Genomic DNA, 20194 nt, shown 5'->3' on the forward strand with positions numbered 1-20194 from the left:
TCCTGATGGCAGGAATCACGTTTTAATAGATGTAATATCCTCTCCCCTAACACAGTTCACCATGCTTAAGAGCCTAGGACAGTGTCTGGCATAATAGATGCTCAAGTAATATTTGAATTCATGAGTAAATACTAGGTATGCAATAAATGTTGCTTAAATTAAAAATATACATGAAGTATATACATTGCTTTGTCCAGTAGAGGAAAGATTGATATTGTTCCACAACTGACTATCCCGATTACTGATTCCTTTTCAGACATTCATTTATTGATCTGTGTTCTACACCTGCCTTAACATTCTAGCTCAGCTTTCCCAAAATTTTCTAAGAAACTCTTCCTTCCAGGCATATCTTTTTATTCACCTCACACCTTCAATTCACGCTTCTCTTCTTGGAGTATCTTCCTACCGTCATTCACTTCTGATGATGACATTTTTACTTTTCCTTCATGCCCAGCCTAAAGGTCTCCTCCTCAAAACCTTCTCTGTTATTTTACAGTTTGAATTAATTCTAACCTCTTCTTCCCTCCAATAAAACTTGAAATCCCTTTTAATTTTCCTACCCTATTTTATGGTAGTTGCTCCCTCTTTATTTCAACTAGACTGCAAGCTGCCTGAGGGCAGAGATCCTGTCTTAGCCCACAGTGCAAGACTTCATGGGTAGTAGCTGTTAAGGAAAATGTGTTGGATTTAGTTAACATTGATCAATTATTGAAGCTCTAGGTGCTCTGGAGGTGCTCAGTAAAATAGCTCAGATTTGTAAATCTAAAATGTTTTATCCTTTTTCTACATCTCATTGCTTAACAGGTATTTATTATATGCCTACTCTGTATCATACATTTTGCTAAGCTCTGAGGATGCAGTGGTGACTTAGACATAGCCATTGCCACCCATCCTAGAAGTTCTGGTCTAGTAGGGAAATAGGGCTAATGCTCCAACAGTTATTTATTGGGTGCCCACTTTGTGGCAGGTAAAGGAGTTAATGACAGTGAGTGAAAAGAGAAAAGCTCCCTTGTCCCCTTAGAGCATATCATCTACTTGGAGAGGCAGACAAAATAAACTAAACGTACAAACAACTGTAATCTTTAGTTAATGTGTGCTAAGTATCCCGGGCTGTGAGAACTTGGAGCAAGTTGGCCTAGACCTAGAGGTAGGGGATGGCTTCTTAGAGTTGAGCATCCGCTAACCAGGGGACAAGGGAAGAAAGAGAATCTTCAGTGTCACTGCCACAGAGAGAGCAAGTGGGGATGCTGGGAGATGAACCTGGCATTAATTAATGTGATGTAATTATACCAACCAAATGTTCCCTTTTTAGAATTTCTCATTCTGTTGATGTGTAGCAGAAATACATGTTTTTCCTTTCAAAGCACTATATTTTTAACAAAATTTATACTGTTAAAGTTAACTGTGAAGAAATGATCACATTAATTCTGTATGATGTTTAAATTCAGCCTACTCTTCTGAAAATAACATCAATGGCTCTGCATAGAGAGAATTAAATACAATGGGAGGGAAAAAGAACTCTTAGAAAATATATGGCATTCCTAATGGTCATCTAATCACTGACTTGATGAAAACTGAGAATAAAAAGGGCCCACTTAGTTTAAATCCTGGAGTCATGCTTATATTTTTATTTGGTCAAGTGTAGTGTGTGTGTGTGTGTGTGTGTGTTTGTATTATGATAAAAACATCCAAACCAACCTGAATAATCATGAGAACTTGTATTCAGTACAACTGTGTGTCAGAAGGCAGCAATACCAAGAATTACTTTAAAATTATCTTTCATGTGATTCTACATAGGAAAATTCTGAATCTTAAGAATAATCATGGAGTTTTTTAGAGATTAATCTTTTCTTCCCCAAATATAGTAAACTGAGTTGTTAAAGTGTGTATTTTGTCAAATAATTGGATCAATTTATGGATGAAAGTATGGGCTACTCATTTTATCACATAACAGAAAACAGTGAATTTAAGAATAGGAAATATGTATATATAATAATTTCTTATTATCTTGTAATGAAAATCTCTAATCTTACTAGATGAGTAATTTGTTACAATAAATATTTTATTGGTCTTTGAAATAATAATTTATTCTGATTTTTCTCATTTAAGCAGCCTCTCTAACCTATGGGGCATGAGAGCATGAAATGGCTCAAATATTATTTCAGGGCTGCACCTGGGTGAATGATGGTGCCGATTTTGAGCCTGGGAAGATAAGAAAAGGAACACCTTTTATTTTTTAAGGGAAAGGTTGGTCGGGGCTGAAAACCCTGAGTCTGGTGTTGATATGGGGCTAGGGCTGGAGATAGAAATCTGGGAGTCATTGTTATATGGATGGTATCTAAGGCCTGTGGATGGGACAAAATCATCAAGGGGGTGAGGGGAGCTATTTTGGAGATTCCTTCATCTAGGGAGTGAGCTGAAACAGGGCAGAGAAAGGTCATGGGAAAAATGATCCCCAGGCCATACCAATATTTAGAGCTCAAAAGAATGAGAGGAAGAGGCTTAGGCAAAGGAAAAAAAGAACAGGAGTAAGAAGGAGGGAACAATGTCACTGATGCCGAGTAGAGAAAGTTTTTCAAGGATGGAGTGATCAGTTCTGTGAGTCACTGTGGAGAATTTGAGAAGATAAGGACTGAGACTTAACCAGTAGATTTGAAAACATGGAGGCCGTTGATGACCGTGACATCGATGGTTTCATCAGACACGTGTGGTCCCAAACTGGATTGGTTTGGGTTCTAGAAAAAATGGGAAGTGAGGAGGTGGATTCATTTTACCATCAAAAACTTAACATGTGTTATACATTATGTGTTTAAATGGTAACAAATAACGCAGAATTTTCATAAAGAGTTAAAGGGAGAACAAAGTATATGACTGTGGCTCTGTTTCTGGTGAGTCCCCGAAGGCTTAATATTTAGCCCTGTGCCAATTTTAGGCCAGGAAAACCAGTACATTCGCTTTGCATCTACTTATACTATAGAATGTTCGGTTGGGCTTAAACGAATGCTAAGTCTCGTTAAGGCCCCTGGTGCTAATTCACTTTATTGCATCCTCTGCGGTAGTGAGGAGGGAATATACATGAGTTTATAAGTATTGGATGATAATCTGGAGGAAGACAGGTCAGACATGCCTGTGTCCAAGTTCTGAGTTTGCTTTTTTCCGTGCAACTCTGGCAACTTACCTAACTCTTCTAAACCTATTTTTCTCAAAGGTAAAATGTGGATACTAATGATATGAGGAGAGCATAAGGTAATGTGGCTAAAGAACTAAGCATGGTGTCTGGCACCTAGTAGAGGCTTAGTAATGGGGATGACTTTATTCCTATGATTACTGACTTGTTCTTGAATGGGATACAGCTGAAATACTATCCAATTTAGTAAACAGAAGATAGGTCTTCTAATAAAGAAGACAAAATGAGATGCCAGAGAGGAAGTCATACCTTAGAAACCACAGTATTTGGTTCATGTTACTCTATGGGTGTTTATTTCTCTTTGCTATTTCCTCGCCTTTAGTGAAGTCATATAAGCATAGTAGTCAAGACTGCAGGCTCTGTAGAGCACATTTATCTCAACCCCCTGGAATTAACTGGATATTCCAGTTCCATCTTCCCCATCCTTTCCAATCCAATCGGCACTGCTAATGATAATAGCTAACATGTATTAACTGCTTCCTGGGTACCAAGCACTGTTCCAAACACTTTAAAACTATGAACTCATTTAAATCGCACAGACCTAGGAGGTGGCCACTATCATTGCCTCCATTTGTGCAGAAGTGAGAAAACAGAAGGGCAGACAGGTTAAGTAACTTGCCCTAAGATGACACTGTTGGTAAAATGGTGGAGCCGGAATTCAATCCCAGGCAGCTACACAGTTTGTACTCTTTACCGCTTCATCCTGATTCCACTGGGGGCTGTAAGATTGGATTTAAATTGTCACAGCTTTTCTGCGGGGGGGATAGTAAAAAGGTAGGATGGGCGCCCTTCCCAGCAGTTCATCTGTGATCAATAATTTGCGTTTGGGGATCGGGATTTCACATCCCGCCGCCGGCCACCAGCCATTCGGGTAGGTTCAGGAAAACATTGAAAAACAGACCGGTCATATTCCCTTGATTAACTATAAATGTTAGTCATTAAAATACAAGATTGGAGGGTCAGGTCCTTTAGTGCTTATACCCAAAGAAGGAAGCATCATTTTTGTATGAAGGTATCTAAAAAGTTCTCACATGCTAAGCAGAAAAGCTAAATTAAGCCTTGTGTTGGGTAAAATTATAAACATGCTGTCTGCCTCAGATGAGTAAGTGTATATAAATAGAACAGTTGGTGTACATGGCCTTAATGTTATAGCTTCCTTTTTTCTGTGTAATGTAAATTACCAAATGCGAGCATTTCCATCTGACCTAAACTGTCAGTCTCGGAAGAGCACATTGTAGGATTGAATACATGTTATACAACAACCAAGATTGCCCTTTTCTTCAGCCTGGTGATTTTTTTTTTTCTTCTTTCCATATCCAGCGGTTAGTACTGAGGCCTGAAACCCTTACTTACAGAACAAAGTGGCTTAGCAGTAATCGAGCCTGTGTGAGGCTAAGAGAAGAATAATGAACACTCCCTGCAAGCTTCCTGCCTAGATGCAGGTGCAGGAATCAGGAGGTCATGAATAATGCATGACATGCAGATTAGATGGTGGTTTCTCCTACTGGGGTTTTGACTTTGCTACCTGCCTAGCTGCTATATGTGGAAAGAAGGTAGACGAAGGCAAAAAGTGTCACAATTTAAAGACAGAGCTCACAGAAACACTGCATATTCTTTTGCAGAAATGAAATTAGGGAGTAGCTGAAAGGCAAACCTTTATGGTCTACTTTATCAGATAAAGTAAGCTCCAGATTATCAATTTACTCACTTTGGGAAGGGAAAAAAACCCTTCTTGTTTTACCATTTCAAGAAACCTTATAATTATTTGGTCATACACACACAATCAGGAATTCTTTGAAGACTATTAAACAATTACAGAAATTATCCACTTACAATATTTGATCTATGGATCAATGAAGTTTTGCTAAAAGATACAATTACTTAGAGAATATTGTAATTATAGGTTAAACAGACCCATTTTTTCCCACTGATATATGCAGTGAGAAACATCAGTGCTTCTATATCATCAAACTTCATCTGGTGGAATTATCATGATGACTAGAAATAGGGTTAAGGAGGAAGCAACATGAGGTAAACATTTAATGGATGCAGAGCGAATTAAAGAACTGCGAGTATGTGGGCTATTACTCCTTCACATTTTATTTAGGCAGTAGGATTCTGACACCCCAGGGGGTATGTAGGCAAGGTTCAAGAGGATTTCCTGCATTTTCCCTTAGGTCAGGGAACTTTAACTGGAGAGACAGTTTTTGGCTCACAATTCCATTTTGATGACTTTGTTTCAAACAGACAGACTGAAAGAAAAAAGAAAGCAAAAAAAAAAAAAATGAGTCTTGCTACCTTGTGTATAATTCTTACACATTTTTATTGCGTGTTTGTTCTCTCTCTCCCCAATTTGGGGTACTGGAATATGAGCTGGCTTTCATTTCTAGCTGAGTCTGTCATTTCCGATAGGCCCCCCTGTGGCCAGATGCCAGGACCAACAGGTGATCCTTGTGGCTGCAAAACAGCAGGAAGTGGGCCGTGCTTGAATGAGACAGTTCACCAGAGGGGCTGTCTGGCCTCTCTCCATCTTTCTGCATAATTAACAGCCCCTCCCCCATACGGAGCAGAAAATCTGGGCTGAGCAGCTCAGCTGCAGAATCCATTGAGAAGTGCTGTGAGGAAAAGAATGTTAATAAGGGATGTTGGAAGAAATAAGCCTTCTGAGTGAAAAGTGCAGCCTGGCTCTGGATTTACGGAAAGACTGCATTTGGCCCTTCTGAGGGGCTAGAGCTGTACTGTCCGTTTTGAAATGATTCTCACTCGCTGAACAACTATGGAGAACTGGGATTCTAATCAACCTTGGGGCTCTTGGTTCTAACTGGACTTTAAGACCAATTTAAAATCCCCGTTTTGTTTCTTGTCTTGTAAATAGAATAATGTCTGAGACATAAAGGGTAAAGATAACACAAGCTTAACGACTGCCTAGATCTCACAAGTACCTAGTAAAGATAGGTACTTTACTAGGAAGCAGGAAGGTGTCCACAAGGACAGGAAGTAGAGCAAATTGTGCTGCCGGTAAGTGACCCACAAAGAGGTGGAGGTTCATGGAGGTTCAGCAGCTAGCTCCTGATTGGAAGATATTAGCACTTCCTAGAAATTGCAGCTATTTCCAGTGGATGACTCCAACCCTGGAAGCTTGTAAAACACTATAGTCTTTACTATCTTTTCCCCATAATTTAGCTAAAGGTTTGAAATGACTTTGTTTTCTTTAAAACCCGGCTGGAGAGTATCACATCTAGAAGACCTTCCTCCTAGAAATAACTATTCACCTATCCTTTCTCCTCCATTCCCACAGATTCTGTGCCTGGACATTTGGATGAAGTTATTGTAGGGGAGGGAAAAAAATTTTTTTTCCTCTACCCTCTCATGTTCGGGCTCTGGGGGCCTGCAAATTAAACTGACAAAAGGTAGATTAGCAAGAGGAATAAAAATCAAAACAGTTTATTTATACATAAAACATGCATGCATACATGCATGCAGGAATACTCAGTGGTGAGTAACTCAAAGGGGTGGTTAAAATTTGAAGCTTATATACAGTTTTAACAAAGGGTAATAAATTGTAGAGACGTGCCTTGTCAAAAGAAAAGGGAGTCTGGAAGTGTAGGGGGGCTAAATTTTAGGAAGGTGACTAGGAAATGTATGAGGGAAACTAATGGTAAATAAGGGTTGTTTATGTCAGCTCATCTCAATACCATTTTTGGTGATAAGAGTTGTACATTCATTGTACTCCGCTTCCTGGTATGGGGGTGGGGGAAGGGAAAGCCTTTAAAAATGAAAATTTCCTTTACAAAAGGGAAATGTATGCCCTGCTTTTAGGCATATAAAGGGAAGGTAGAGAGCTCCTCCTCCTGTTTGTGTTTGTGGTTGCCTTCAAATGAAAATAACCCTTATGCCTCAAGTAGCGTATTTTGGGGTGGCGTATACTGATCCCCTTCATTATCTTGCTTTTCAGGGCTTTAAATCTGGAAGTTGACTGAGGGAGTGTATACTTAGACTGTCTCTTCGTGTCCTCCTTATGGAAACAGGTAGCAGAAAGGGCTCACTGAGGGCCAGCACCAGACCTTACATTACCTTTATGCACTCCTAAACCTGGCAAGGATTAGGTAGGCAGCAGTAACTTTTTGTTGGACTGAATGAATGAATCAACTTACTAAAACTGGTCCTGTTTTTGGGGGGGGGGTCTTCACAGTCAACACTGTGACAAACACTTTTTATGTTAAAAGTGGTGCAGAAGGAAAGAGAGAGACTGACTGCTGGTCTGTAGGCATAGGAATTTAACTGCATCCATTTACTAAGAGGTGCTCAAGTTCTGGGGCATTTTATATTAAGCAAATCTAAAAGAGATCATTTATAAGCCAGATCACTTTTTATTTGTTCATTTATAATCAGGAAAATGCTTTTTCAATGACTGGATTACTCTCATCTCCTACAGGGTACATCCGTCCCCAGTATCAAGGGTCCGGGGAAATCGAATGAATAATCAGAAGTTTGCTTGGTGAGTATACAGTCTAGGTGATGAGAATTTATAAGTCTTATGGGAATTTTTAATAGGACTGTGTTAAAAGAGAATTATTCCTGCTTTCTCTGTAGAGAATTCATTTCTACTGACTGAACTACATTATTTCCCTTTCCTTTGGAAAATTCTAAACAAACACGAATAGAGTTCCTTTCCAGCCAAAGCGTCTTCACTCACCAAAAACTGAGTGCAACATTTTTTTCCTAACAGATATGGCATGTTTCCAAGGATTATCAACTGTTACATTTTTAAAGAATGTTTCCCATTTTTAGAAGACACTTTTTTAGTAAGATTTAGACAACAACTCGGATTTTTCTCAGGTACCAGCTTCTACTTCTCATGAAGATTTTCATAGTAAATTAATCTATTAAATTAATTATGATGATTACTGTTTAGATGCCCTTTTTCTGACCTTAGCCTTAAATATCAAGGGATTTGTTTTTTAATTTGGGGAATACAAAGATCTTCTTTCACTGACTAGTTCTTTTTTTTGTTTGTTTGTTTTTTTACATCGTTATTGGAGTATAATTGCTTTACAATGGTGTGTTAGTTTCTGCTGTATAACAAAGTGAATCAGCTATACATATACATATATCCCCATATCTCCTCCCTCTTGCGCCTCCCTCCCACCCTCCGTATCCCACCCCTCTAGGTGGACTGACTAGTTCTTGAACAAAAATAGAGATGGAACTTATCAGATATGACCTGAAGAGTTATTTCAACCACAGAACATTGATTACTGATTCCTTAAAGAGGGAATTTAAAGTGTTTCACAAATGTTTCATATGAAACAAACGAACAAAAATCAATGTAGATTTAAAATCTATATTTGTTTACGTTACTCCATTCTCCAAAATTAACCTTTCCACACATAGTGTATCTTCAAAAAAAGGAAGGAAGGAGCAAAGGAAAGGAGGGAGGGAAGTAGGGAAAAGAAAAAGAAAGAACTGATCTGTGTACTGTCTTACTTCAAAGGTGAATGGACATTCACAGGTCTCCATTCTTTTACTTCATTGAATTGCACTTAGAATGGGATTTTGATTAAAAACTATGGCATTTTTTTTTTTTTTTAGGTATGGGAAGATAATTACCAAAGATTGAGCTTCCAAATTAATTTTACTCCTAAATCGGGATTATTTTTAGACACAAAATAATGATTCTTTGAATTTGAATAGTGCCTAATCAGCTTTCCTCCCTTCCCCCATTAAATCTAATTAACCCTCACAGTCGCTTGGTGATGTTAAATATTATGCTTTTCTTTTTCACAGAGTGGGAAATGGAGTACAGAGGAAACAGCCATTTGCTTACACACTCCCTAAAAGCTGGGGCACCCCTGATGGTTTCTCACAGTCACTAAAGCATACTGTTCCCTGTCAAACCTGGAAAGCTGAGAGGGTAACAAGGCTGATTGCCATTACATAAAAGGAAAGGGAGAAATCAGGCCCTTTTTTGACTGCACGGAACTGATATGCCTTCTTAGTCCAAAGCATATTGTGCTAAAGAAACTTTATTACAAATAGAGAATATGAACTGTTCAAGTGAGTGACATAAGCTAATGGGTAGAGTACCACGTTGTCAGGTATGAAATCCAGTTTCTACACCTTATTTCTCAGTGGCTAAATGTGGAACACCGAGTACATAACACATTTTCTTTCCTTCGCTTTTCCTTTCTGGAGTATTAGAATAACAATAACTTGTTCCTACATAATTCATAGCACAGTATTTGGTTAGTAAGTTTAAACCACTTTTATCTCCAGAGAAATAATCCATGAAAAACAAAAGGGATCTTTACTACTAGGCTTGAGAAAATTCAACATTTATTTATTCAGCAACATTTATTTACACTCTCAGGCACTAGATTACAAAGATAAATAAAATATGCTTTCTGTCTTTACGGGGCTCACTGTCTTGTAGGAGGGGGTGTGTGTGATGTCTCACGTATATAATATAAATATTACATTATACAAATAATGTATAATAAAATGTGGATAATGCTCTAAGAGATACATTCATAGTATGATGTTCAGAGGAGAATGTAATCAGCTCTGTTTAAGACTAGTTTGGGAGTGAGCAGTTGGGAAGGGGAAAAGTATAGAGGAAAGAAGAGGATTGTCAGAAAACCATCCCCAAGAAGAAGGTTTTTGAGTAAAGACCCAGAATTAATAGGAAAAGCAGAGGGTTGACACAGCACTTCCTTTATTGATTGAAACACATATACAAAGACCTGGAGACATTTCTAAATTATTGGGTCATGAGTTTAGTTAAAAATCCTATTGCATATGCCACCTTGAATTTTTTCTTACATAAATACTATGAGGCTGGTGTATGGAAATAAATCACCCAGCTGGGAAGAAGCCCAGTGAATCACCCAGCATCTACATCTACTTAAGTGATAAACTCTTGCTATTTCTTTGTGAAGTATTGGCTCTGAAAATCCAGAAGTTTTAAATACTCATGCTAGCCATGGATATGAAAGTGATAGTTGCTCTCCGCAAAATAGAAGTTTGGGATAGTTTATAGAATTAGATGGCAAGTTCAGCATTAACTTGGTTCCGGCTTGAGTTAGATCCGCAGACATATGTGAGTGATGTTGGGTGATTCTGTGAAGCCAGCAAGTGGTGTAATCAGTTAAAAAATACTGTTCATCACATAAAGCATTAAACCTCAGTGAAAGATGAAAAAGCTTGAACTTGTAAGTTATGCCTAGGAAATGCATGACGGTTGTAAATGTCAACAGCTGTGGTTGAACTATCAAACCACTGTTTATTATTGAGTAAAAGTGGCTTAAAATTGTAAATAGTGTTTTTCTTTGCACAATGTCAGTACAAGAGTCAGCATCCGTCCACCGGCCTCATTCCTGTGGCCGCATTTCCTTTGGAGCTGAAGCAAGGTGTGGAAAAGAATGTCTGTTCAAGACAAACAAACCTGCTGCAATGGAAAGAAAATGTGGCTAAAAAAATATACATAACCAGGAAGGAGCTGAAAGCACCAGACTGTAAAGGGTCCAATGACAGATGTTAGGATAGAGGCAGGTCTGTTATAACTATCTGCTAACTTTTAGGATTAAGAAATGGCAGGAAGAACCTCTTGCAAGATCTATTAGCACCCCAGTAGAGAACACGAGCTCACTGGACAACTCATTTGATATTCAGTTAATCAGAGGTAGCAATCCAGACCAGACGTAAACTCTATCAGAGTGGCTCTCCCCTGCCTGCCATCCCGCTCCAGTAATACTTGTTGATTTGAGGATTGATGAAGCCTTTGAGGTTCAGCACATGAACTTCATTCTCTATGTCATGTGTCACAGCTCTCCTCTTCCACACCTTCCTTTGTTCCAGTGTGAACCTTTTCAAGAGCATTTGGTATTTTTTCTTACATATGATAATGACAGGAAAAAAAATATTTTGCTCCATGGGGGGGGCAAATGGGGCAAGTCTTATTAGAGAGTTGAATGTACAGATAGGCTTTTCTTCTTCACAGATCTTTTTGCTTGAAGCTCTTGTATTCTGATACCAAACCCACAGAGAGTGGCTGTTTCCAAGTCGTCTTTCAGCTCTTTTATTCCTAAAGCTATTCTAGAAATCTGGAACCTGTGTTTGGTGTGTAGGTTGAACCAGGACAGGGAGGGGCTCGGTGGGGAATATCTCTGAACTGAACGTCGAAGTTGATTTAAGGCTCCAAGCTTGCCAGGATCAGTGGGAGGATTCCAAAAACATGCATGTAGTATATGCTCATTTATAGCTTTTCGTTCTTCTCTTTATTTCTCTTTCCATCCTACTCCAGTCCCAGAGTTTTCAAAGACTTGGGTGTGTATGGTTGTTTGATGATGGTGTAGTCATGGTTGTACTCTGCACCCAAAGCATCCACGTAGGGCTATTATGTGACAGAGGTATGTGTCACATAATAGACACTGTGGGCTATTTATACGATAATGGAGAAAATTAGGCATTGTGAATAGGAATTGCCATTAGTAAAATAGGATTAATTTTCCCTAACCAACCGGATGCTGCCACCACCAGTCTCAGTCATGATTCCTTTCTTACCAACATGCCTGAGATGTTATGTAGCTGCCTACAAAAGAAGCTCCAGTTTTAATAGCGTATCCATGCAAATTATGACACATTCTGGGTGTGAATCACATTTCACATTTGGAAGTGAAAAAATTCTGTGTCACCAGTTTTGGGGAGGGCAGGAAGAGCCTTTGCACACTTTGATGTTTTATTGTTTGATACGCTGTGCTACAATGAACTTAAATATTTACATGCATATAGTTGCAAATGTTAGACATGACTTCATCGAGACTTTGTGAAGGATATAACCAGTATGGATTTTTGTCATAAAAATAAGGACATTTCCTTCTTGTTTAAACTTTTTGCCTTAATAGAGGAAGGTGCTCAAGTTGTTGATATTGGAAACCTTTCAGAAAGCTCAGGTGGAACTAACCCATGTTCTACGTGTCCAAATGCAGTAGTTATCAACTGTGGGGCTGAAAAGGAACCGTAAGCATTATCAAGTTCAGTTCAACCTCTCACTTTTACAAACGTAGAAACGGAGGTCCAAAGACAGAAATGTGTTCCATGTCAGATGTGGGCATAAAACCAGTTCGCTGAACTCCTGTCCAGTCAGCTTTCTGCTACGTGGCAGTTAGTTACCTGTGGGCAGAGCAAGAGAAATGCTAAAGATTAAATCAGATGGATGTTGAATTCATTACAAGCTAAGCAGAAGGCTTTTGTCTGGGAAATTCCCATGAGATTGATGTGACGGGGGAGAGAAAGAAGGAGGCGGGAGAGGCCTGATAAAGACATTGCTTTCCATTCCAATATGTAGCAGTTGCTCCCTGCCAAAATGTTTACTCATCACCCTGCAGATCCTTGCATGCTCATTATTTATAGATAATATTGACTATGTTATTTTAATTACCAGAGCATTTCACTGCTTCTTGACTTACGGGGCAAAAATTATGATACTCTGTCTGAACTTTAATACGTGAAAATTCCAGTTGCCAGAGTGCCTGCCTGGCCTTCATTTTTTTTTTTTTTTTTTTTTTAAATCCATACGTGTTGGCAAATAAGTGACAGCAGGTTGCCTTTAGATTTAGTTTGGAAGCATGGTCTCTCCAGTGTTTGATAACAGATTGAGAAAATGGGCCATGGTTTATATAATCATAAACCGGTTTGCGAGTTCTCTGTATCCTGAATTACAATGAAAAGTACTTCCACAGTGTTGCCACATTTAAAATCCCTCCAAATCCGTATCTTTTCTTATGCTATAATCCAGTGTCAGCTAGTAAATTCGTTACTTCCACCACCTCCTCAAATTTAGCTTGGTGACAATTATGTATACTTTAAACCTGTATGCTGTCTTTCAGATTGCCCTTCTTAACGACCTTTGGTCTAATTTTCTTCAATTCTCTATTACCCAGAATTTCAGCAAGAACGGTCGATAAAAGTGTTTCACATTCCTGTAATATCAGCTGATTTTTGTGTCTAGTATTACTTCAATCACAATAAAGATGATTTGGGGAAAAAAGTTAAAGTAAGTTATTTTCTACAATTATTTTCTAATTGTGGGAGAATTAAGGCCATAAGATCATGCTGAGCTAAGAGGTCACCACTTCTGAGACATTTTTCTATTAAAAGTTCATTAGTAATTTGTTTTTACCAACCCGCCGCTCAGGACCATATTAGCGTCTTATTGGGCACGTCAATACATTCCTTGTTATTTGTGGCATCTTCTCAGCACTGTAGCTAGGTGTGGTACTATTGTGTATTAAAACATCTCTGTTGTTTTAACTAAGTTTAGCATGACCAAGAAATATTAGTTCAGTATTCAAAAGGACTTGTTTGGAAAAATCTAAAAATACACAGAGACTTAACAACATACTTCTGTGTAATACAGGGGTCAGAGAAGAAATTTCAAGAGAAATTTAAAAATACTTTTAACTACAGTTGACCCTTGAACAAGCAGGGGTTAGGGGCACTGACCCTGTGTAGTTGAAAGTCTGTGTATAACTTTACAGTCAGCCCCCCATATCCGTGCTTCCCCATACACGGGTTCAACCAACCGCTGATCGTGTAGTACTGTACTACATACTTATTGAAAAAAATCTGCATATACGTGGACCCACACGGTTCAAACCCGTGTTGTTTAAGGGTCACCTGTAAGTGAAAATGAAAACACAACTTATCAAAATTTGTAGGTTGCATCAAAAAGCAGTGCTTAGGAGGAAATTTATTGCACTGAAAGCATATGTTACAAAAGAAGAAGGATCTAAAGTCAGTAATCTTTTTTTTTAATTTTTTATTTTTTTATACAGCAGGTTCTTATTAGTCATCCATTTTATACATATTAGTGTATACATGTCAATCCCAATCTCCCAATTCATCACACCACCACCCCCCTGCCACTTTCCCCCCTTGGTGTCCATACGTTTGTTCTCTACGTCTGTGTCTCTATAAAATCAATAATCTTTAAGTTTTTAACCTTAGGACACCAGAAAAAGAAGAGCAAATTAAATCCAAAGTAAGCAGAAGAAAAGAAAAAAACAAAATGACTTGTTTGTAATTCTGGGATTTGTAGCATATTTTTTCATATAATTGTTGTTTCTTAGCTTGGTTTTATATAGCTTAAGGATATTTAAAATCCACACAATCAGGAATCATGATTTTACTGGGAAAGCTACTTAAAATACAGCTTTTTATAGTTTTAAAGTGTGCAGTGTACATTACCCTCCATCACAATCCCCTCCCTGTTAAACTTGTTCAGCTGTACACCTTTAAAATAATGGTTGTGTTGTAATGAAACAGGCAGAATAAGGGGATTTAGGGAGTCACTAATGAATAATGCAAGGAAAAAACTGTCCCAATATGAAAAAAATGATGTACCTACTGTTAGCACCAGTACAATTTCTGTTATGATTAATGTATGAAATTAAAACAACAAAAGATCTTATTTTATATATCTCTAGAGGAGCCTCCATCTTTCTTAGTCTTTTACAGTATTTTTCAGTGGATATTTTTGGGCTAAAGAATTAGCTAACCAAAGCTGACTTCTAAATATATATATTTGAAAGAATAATGACTTAATATTAGGACCCAATCAAAAATCCTAATGTGTTCTTGAATGTGCTGGGAATACCACTCAGGATCATAAATCTTAAGAGAATGCTTGGGGTACCAGCGGTTTTGTTTTGATTTGGGTTTTTCAGTCATATTTCCAATATAATCTTTCTAGCCATGGAGATTTATCTGTATACACACGGACAGTGAACCAGCAAATTTAAAATTAAATAATATATCCTCATCTTACTATAATTCTTCTCAGCTGACCCCTAGATTTGCATAAAGTTTAACAATTTCCTTCAAATTGGCTATTTATTACATTTCTTAGTACAGTACTAGATTACCTAAGGAAGGACCAATATCCTCATAATGAATATATTTCTTTTAATCGGTTCTAAGAGAGCAGTAGATAGCGTGTGACCTATTTACCCCCCAATTAAAACCAACCCATATCCCACGGGTTTTAGACCCAGCTGCTGCACATAAACCCTCAGCTAATCAGTAGCAGGAGAGCTGAGGACCCTGCAGGAATCCACTGTCTGTAGCCATTACCTCTGTCTCAATTTTCATTCAGTTTAGTCTCCTTTATCAGGTGAGTTTCTTTTGTTGGAAGTAATGGAAACTGAGTCTGTTTAACTTAAGCCAAAGGTAATTTTGTCGAAGGACGTGAGGTGGGTTACGGGAGTCAAAGGAAAAAAAGAGGAGCTGGGCCTCAGGAAACACAGGGGGCAGGACAGCACCCCGAAGCAAGATTGAAGAAGCAGGTGCTGGCCCAGAACGAGGGGAGCTGACTCGTTTCCCAGCTCCTCGATCTCAGTCAAGGAGGTCGGAGTCTGATCAGCCCCAGACTGGCTCAGGTGCCCAGCCCTTGGCCGAGGTGGGGAGGGTACCTACCTTGGTTAACAGTCCTGTTACGACCACACGTAAGGAGGAGTGTCCCAAAGGAAGAGGGGCTGCTGGTACCAAACGGTGATGGGAAAGAAGATGCTTCATAAACCAGCACCGTCCGCTTGCCCTGTTAGCCAGTGAACTAGAAGCGACCAGTAAAGGCGGTTACTGAACTTCACTGTTATGCCTTGGAGGCAGTCTTATATTTTGGATGATGAAGGCACCCCTGCAATTAGTAACTAAAATAAGTGGCTTCTCTCAGGCCTCACTCTTAAATGTTTGAAGCACAAGAAGAGTGTTTAGTCAAAATAGACTTCATTCTTGAGACTTAATAGTTTTTGATCCTAATCCCCTCAAACTCTCCATTTTCCCAGAAATCCTACTTTAAATCATGTATTTTAAAAAGCAGCTTTTAAAACCAAACACACTGGGACTTCCCTGGCTGTCCTGTGGTTAAGATTCTAAGCTTCCACTGCAGGGGGCGTGGGTTTAATCCCTGGTCAGGGAACTAAGATCCCGCATGACACGAGGTGTGGCCAACAAAGTAAAAAATAAACAAATAAAACCAAACACACTTAAGGGCTTCCCTGGTGGCGCAGTGGTTAAGAATCCGCCTGCCAATGCTGGGGACAACGGGTTCGATCCCTAGTCCAGGAAGATCCCACATGCCGCGGAGCAACTAAGTCCGTGCGCCACAACTACTGAGCCTGCGCTCTAGAGCCCGTGAGCCACAACTACTGAAGCCCGCGCGCCTAGAGCCCGCGCTCCACAACAAGAGAAGCCACCGCAATGAGAAGCCTGCGCACCGCAACAAAGAGTAGCCCCTGCTCGCCGCAACTAAAGAAAGCCCGTACGCAGCAAGAAAGACCCAACTCAGCCATAAATAAGTAAATTAATAAATTTATGAAAAAAACAGTTATTGTGAAAAGATATAAAATAGAGGAGCCTCCTATGAAATGAATAGGACTTGAAGTCTGCAGGCTTGGGTTCTAGTATAAATTTGTCATTTACACTAAATTGATCTTTCTTCTCCTTTCACCCCAGTATTTCTGTTAAGTGAGTGAATGAATGGTGTTTGACCCAAACTATTCACATTCGGTCTTGGGAAGAGTGCAACAGAGATAATACTCGTCATAGTATCACCTTGAAAGAAAGTGCTTCATAAACCCTAGATATTAGCCCACAATTGAATGTCAACTTCACATAAAAGGCATCTTTTTCTACCACCTGGGTGATTTTTTTGACATGCCTGGCAGTTATTATAATCTCAAATGAGGCTATAAGTTACTTCGACTCTCCTGGGTCCTTCTTAACTGTAACAGTTTAGAATCCTGAGCAGGTGAGTATAGGTAGGTAGGACTGTGGTTTGATACATTAGGTGAATACATGCTCCAGGAAGGACAGGTGTTACATCCAAGCAGAAATGATAGCTTTTTAGGTTACAGATGGAGCCAGTTTACTTCAGTTTCTGTGAAGGCCAAATAAACAGAAGGGTAACACTCTGTATGTTACTAATTCTGTGTGACTAGTAAATATTCTCTTCCACCCTATATTTGGAATGCCTTCAGAAATAAGACATATTGGGTTATATCCTTTAGAAAGCAATGATTTAAATTACCCATAGGATTAAATTAATGTTCTTGTAAAATAGAAATCCCTCCAATTCCATCTATTTTCCCATTCCTCTACTCATTGCCTTCTTTCCTTAGAAGACTGTAAAGAAGAAGAAACATTGCTTTCCTTAGAGTTTGTAGTTGATAGGTCTGGAGAAAGAAAGAAAATAGCTCTCTATTATTTTTCACTTTAGACCTGAATTATTTCGTACTCTTTTTTATTTTTTTAATATCTTTATTGGAGTATAATTGCTTTACAATGGTGTGTTAGTTTCTGCTGTATAACAAAGTGAATCAGCTATATGTATACATATATCCCCATATCTCCTCCCTCTTGCATCTCCCTCCCACCCTCCCTATCCCGCCCCTCTAGGTGGTCACAAAGCACCAAGCTGATCTCCCTGTGCTATGCGGCTGCTTCCCACTAGCTACCTATTTTACACTTGGTAGTGTATATATGTCCATGCCACTCTCTCACTTCGTCCCAGCTTACCCTTTCCCCTCCCTGTGTCCTCAAGTCCATTCTCTACGTCTGCGTCTTTATCCCTGTCTTGCCCCTAGGTTCTTCAGAACCTTTCTTTTTTTAGATTCCATATATATATATATATATGTGTTAGCGTACGGTATTTGTTTTTCTTATTTCGTACTCTTTGAAGAACTCTGTAGCTTAACCGAAAGAATGGACTGATTTCTTACAGTGCAAGTGGCTTACAGTAATCTTCCCCAAACTTTACAGGCTGTGAAGTGTTTTTTTGAGAAAGAGAGGTGTGGAATTGTATTGAAGGTAGGAAGCAAAGGCCAAAGGCGAGGGTGTTGAGAACAGAAGGAAGTTGCTGCCACCTAGAGGTAGAAGTTGGTAAATGGAGGGTGTACTGTGAAAGCTCATGGAGTGATCTTGAGAGGAGACTTTGAAGTAGAATCATCATGTAGCTGAAATGCTGCCAGTTGACTCAGTCTCTGCCTCTAAGTGGGACTAGACTCATTCTCTCCCCTTCCCGTTGGTACTGCGCCAATATTTCCTATGAGATTTTGCTGACCCTCGTGGGTTTTTCTATTTTTGTGGACAATAGCCTTGTTATTGATCATGAAACCGTCTGTTAAGTGTTTGGAAGTCATTGGAAGTCCTCTGTATCATGCAATCTCAATTATTTGGAGGAGTCCTTATTATCTCGGCTAATAACGAATGTCTTTTCCATAATCCATGCCATGTATTTCAAATATTACCTTGGGAGCTCCTCGAAGACTACATTTTCATTGAATTTTGTGTCTGACGCACTCCTGTGTGTCAAGAAAGCTCAGGTAGCAGGGAGACCGTTGAGATGGGAGCATGGGAGCAGAGAGCCCCAGGAATACCACTGAGAGGAAGGGACCCGGAGATTCCCCTGAGTTATGCCAAAACCTACAACCAATGCAGCACCAGCCTCAAGAATAATATACAATGTAGCCCATTTTCGTTTTGGTTATTAGAAACTCGTTGTACATAGCAGTGTCAATTTTTTTTGTCTTGCCAGGACATTTTTAACAGAAAATCCTCCCTCATAAAGAAGCCTAGGCAGCCAGGAATGTTGTGCTGCCACACTTGGCTGGCGATTCTCTCTTTCCAGGATGGCCATATTGCACAGACCCAGGGGGCACTCTTCACATTGTAGCCTATGTGGAGGGTACCTCCTGGGGCACTAAAGCAAAGCATATTGGCATGGAAAGGTGAGAAGAGACGAAGAGAATATCTGTGTGAGTTTATTCATCAGCCCCTCTCTCCTCTCCTGAATGGGAGACTTGATTGAATGTTGTGGATCATTGTGATGATGGTTTTCGGGGGGAAAAAAAGGCTTCAGAGAAGACCAGAAGACGTCAGCAAGACCTTTTAGAAAATGGGGATAGCAAGCAGAGTGGTCCTGTGTTCCTTGTTTATTTTTATTTTTAACGCGTCTCTAGAACGCGTTAGCTGAATCTCTTTTCTGCCTACCTGCCTGGTGGGGCTTTACGTACTTGCTTGCCATTTTTGCTCTTTTTCTTAGCTTGAATCGAATTTTAAGTTACCATTTAAGTATTTACATTCTACGTCACTTGCAAACCTGATCACTTTTGAAACTGCCAGAAGTTTTGTGAGTTTTTTGTTTTGTACTCAATAACATCATCACTGTTCTAGAATATTTGTGTTCATTCATTTGTTCCCTTATTCAGTGAAATTATGTCACCTGCAGTGATCTGGCCACTTTTCTGCACTCTGGGGACACTGTATTTAATAAGACAAACGGGCCTGTGATCTCACAGAGCTCACCGTGGAGTCGAGTAAGATAGATAACTAACAAATGTCTGGAGGTGATAAGTGCTCTGATGAAAGTGTAACGGGGGGATGATCGGAGACGACTGGAAAGCCAGCCCAGGGGCTTGGTCAGAAAAAAAGCTCTTGAAAGAAGGAGACACACAAGCTGGAAGATGCATGAAAAGGAGCCCGCTGGGGGAAATGGCCCAGGTGCTCGAAACAACTCACACAGAGGCCCTAGGATGGGAACACATTTGGAAAATTCAAGGAACATAAAAAAGTGAGTAAGGAGCAGGTGAAACAAGGTAAGGGCGGAGAGGTTGGCCGGGACAGAAGCCTGCAGCCTGTGGTCTGAGTGTAACAGGACCACAGGAGGAGAATGAAATGACCAGATATGTGGATATTTGCAAGGCTCACTCTGGCTACTCTGTGGAGAAAGGATTATTAACATTGATGAGCCGTACGTACCCACAGGTAAATCAGACAGAAACTATCACGGTACCCCTGAAGGAAGCCTGCCGTGTCCTCAGCGTGCAAACTTACAACTGTGAGTTTCCGTCCCTTTCTTTTGCCCCACCTCTGTATGCTATCAACAGCCCATCATAAAATGATGCCACCTGCCCTGGTATATGTCCAGCCCAGGGCTGCTTGGTGAGACAC

The 20194-nt window shown here is 39.6% G+C and overlaps 1 protein-coding gene across 4 annotated transcripts in view; it reads left to right on the forward strand.

The window, feature by feature from the left end:
• Window positions 1-20194, forward strand: part of KLF12 (KLF transcription factor 12) — a 478511-nt gene that overhangs the window by 385566 nt on the left and 72751 nt on the right. For all 4 annotated transcript variants that reach the window (XM_057532951.1, XM_007186207.3, XM_007186206.3 and 1 more), the window contains exon 6: window positions 7623-7685. In XM_057532951.1, coding sequence (XP_057388934.1) covers window positions 7623-7685 — 63 coding nt within the window. The remainder of the gene's footprint in view (window positions 1-7622; window positions 7686-20194) is intronic.

Source organism: Balaenoptera acutorostrata, chromosome 18, assembly GCF_949987535.1.
Source record: "Balaenoptera acutorostrata chromosome 18, mBalAcu1.1, whole genome shotgun sequence".
Taxonomy (NCBI): domain Eukaryota; kingdom Metazoa; phylum Chordata; class Mammalia; order Artiodactyla; family Balaenopteridae; genus Balaenoptera; species Balaenoptera acutorostrata.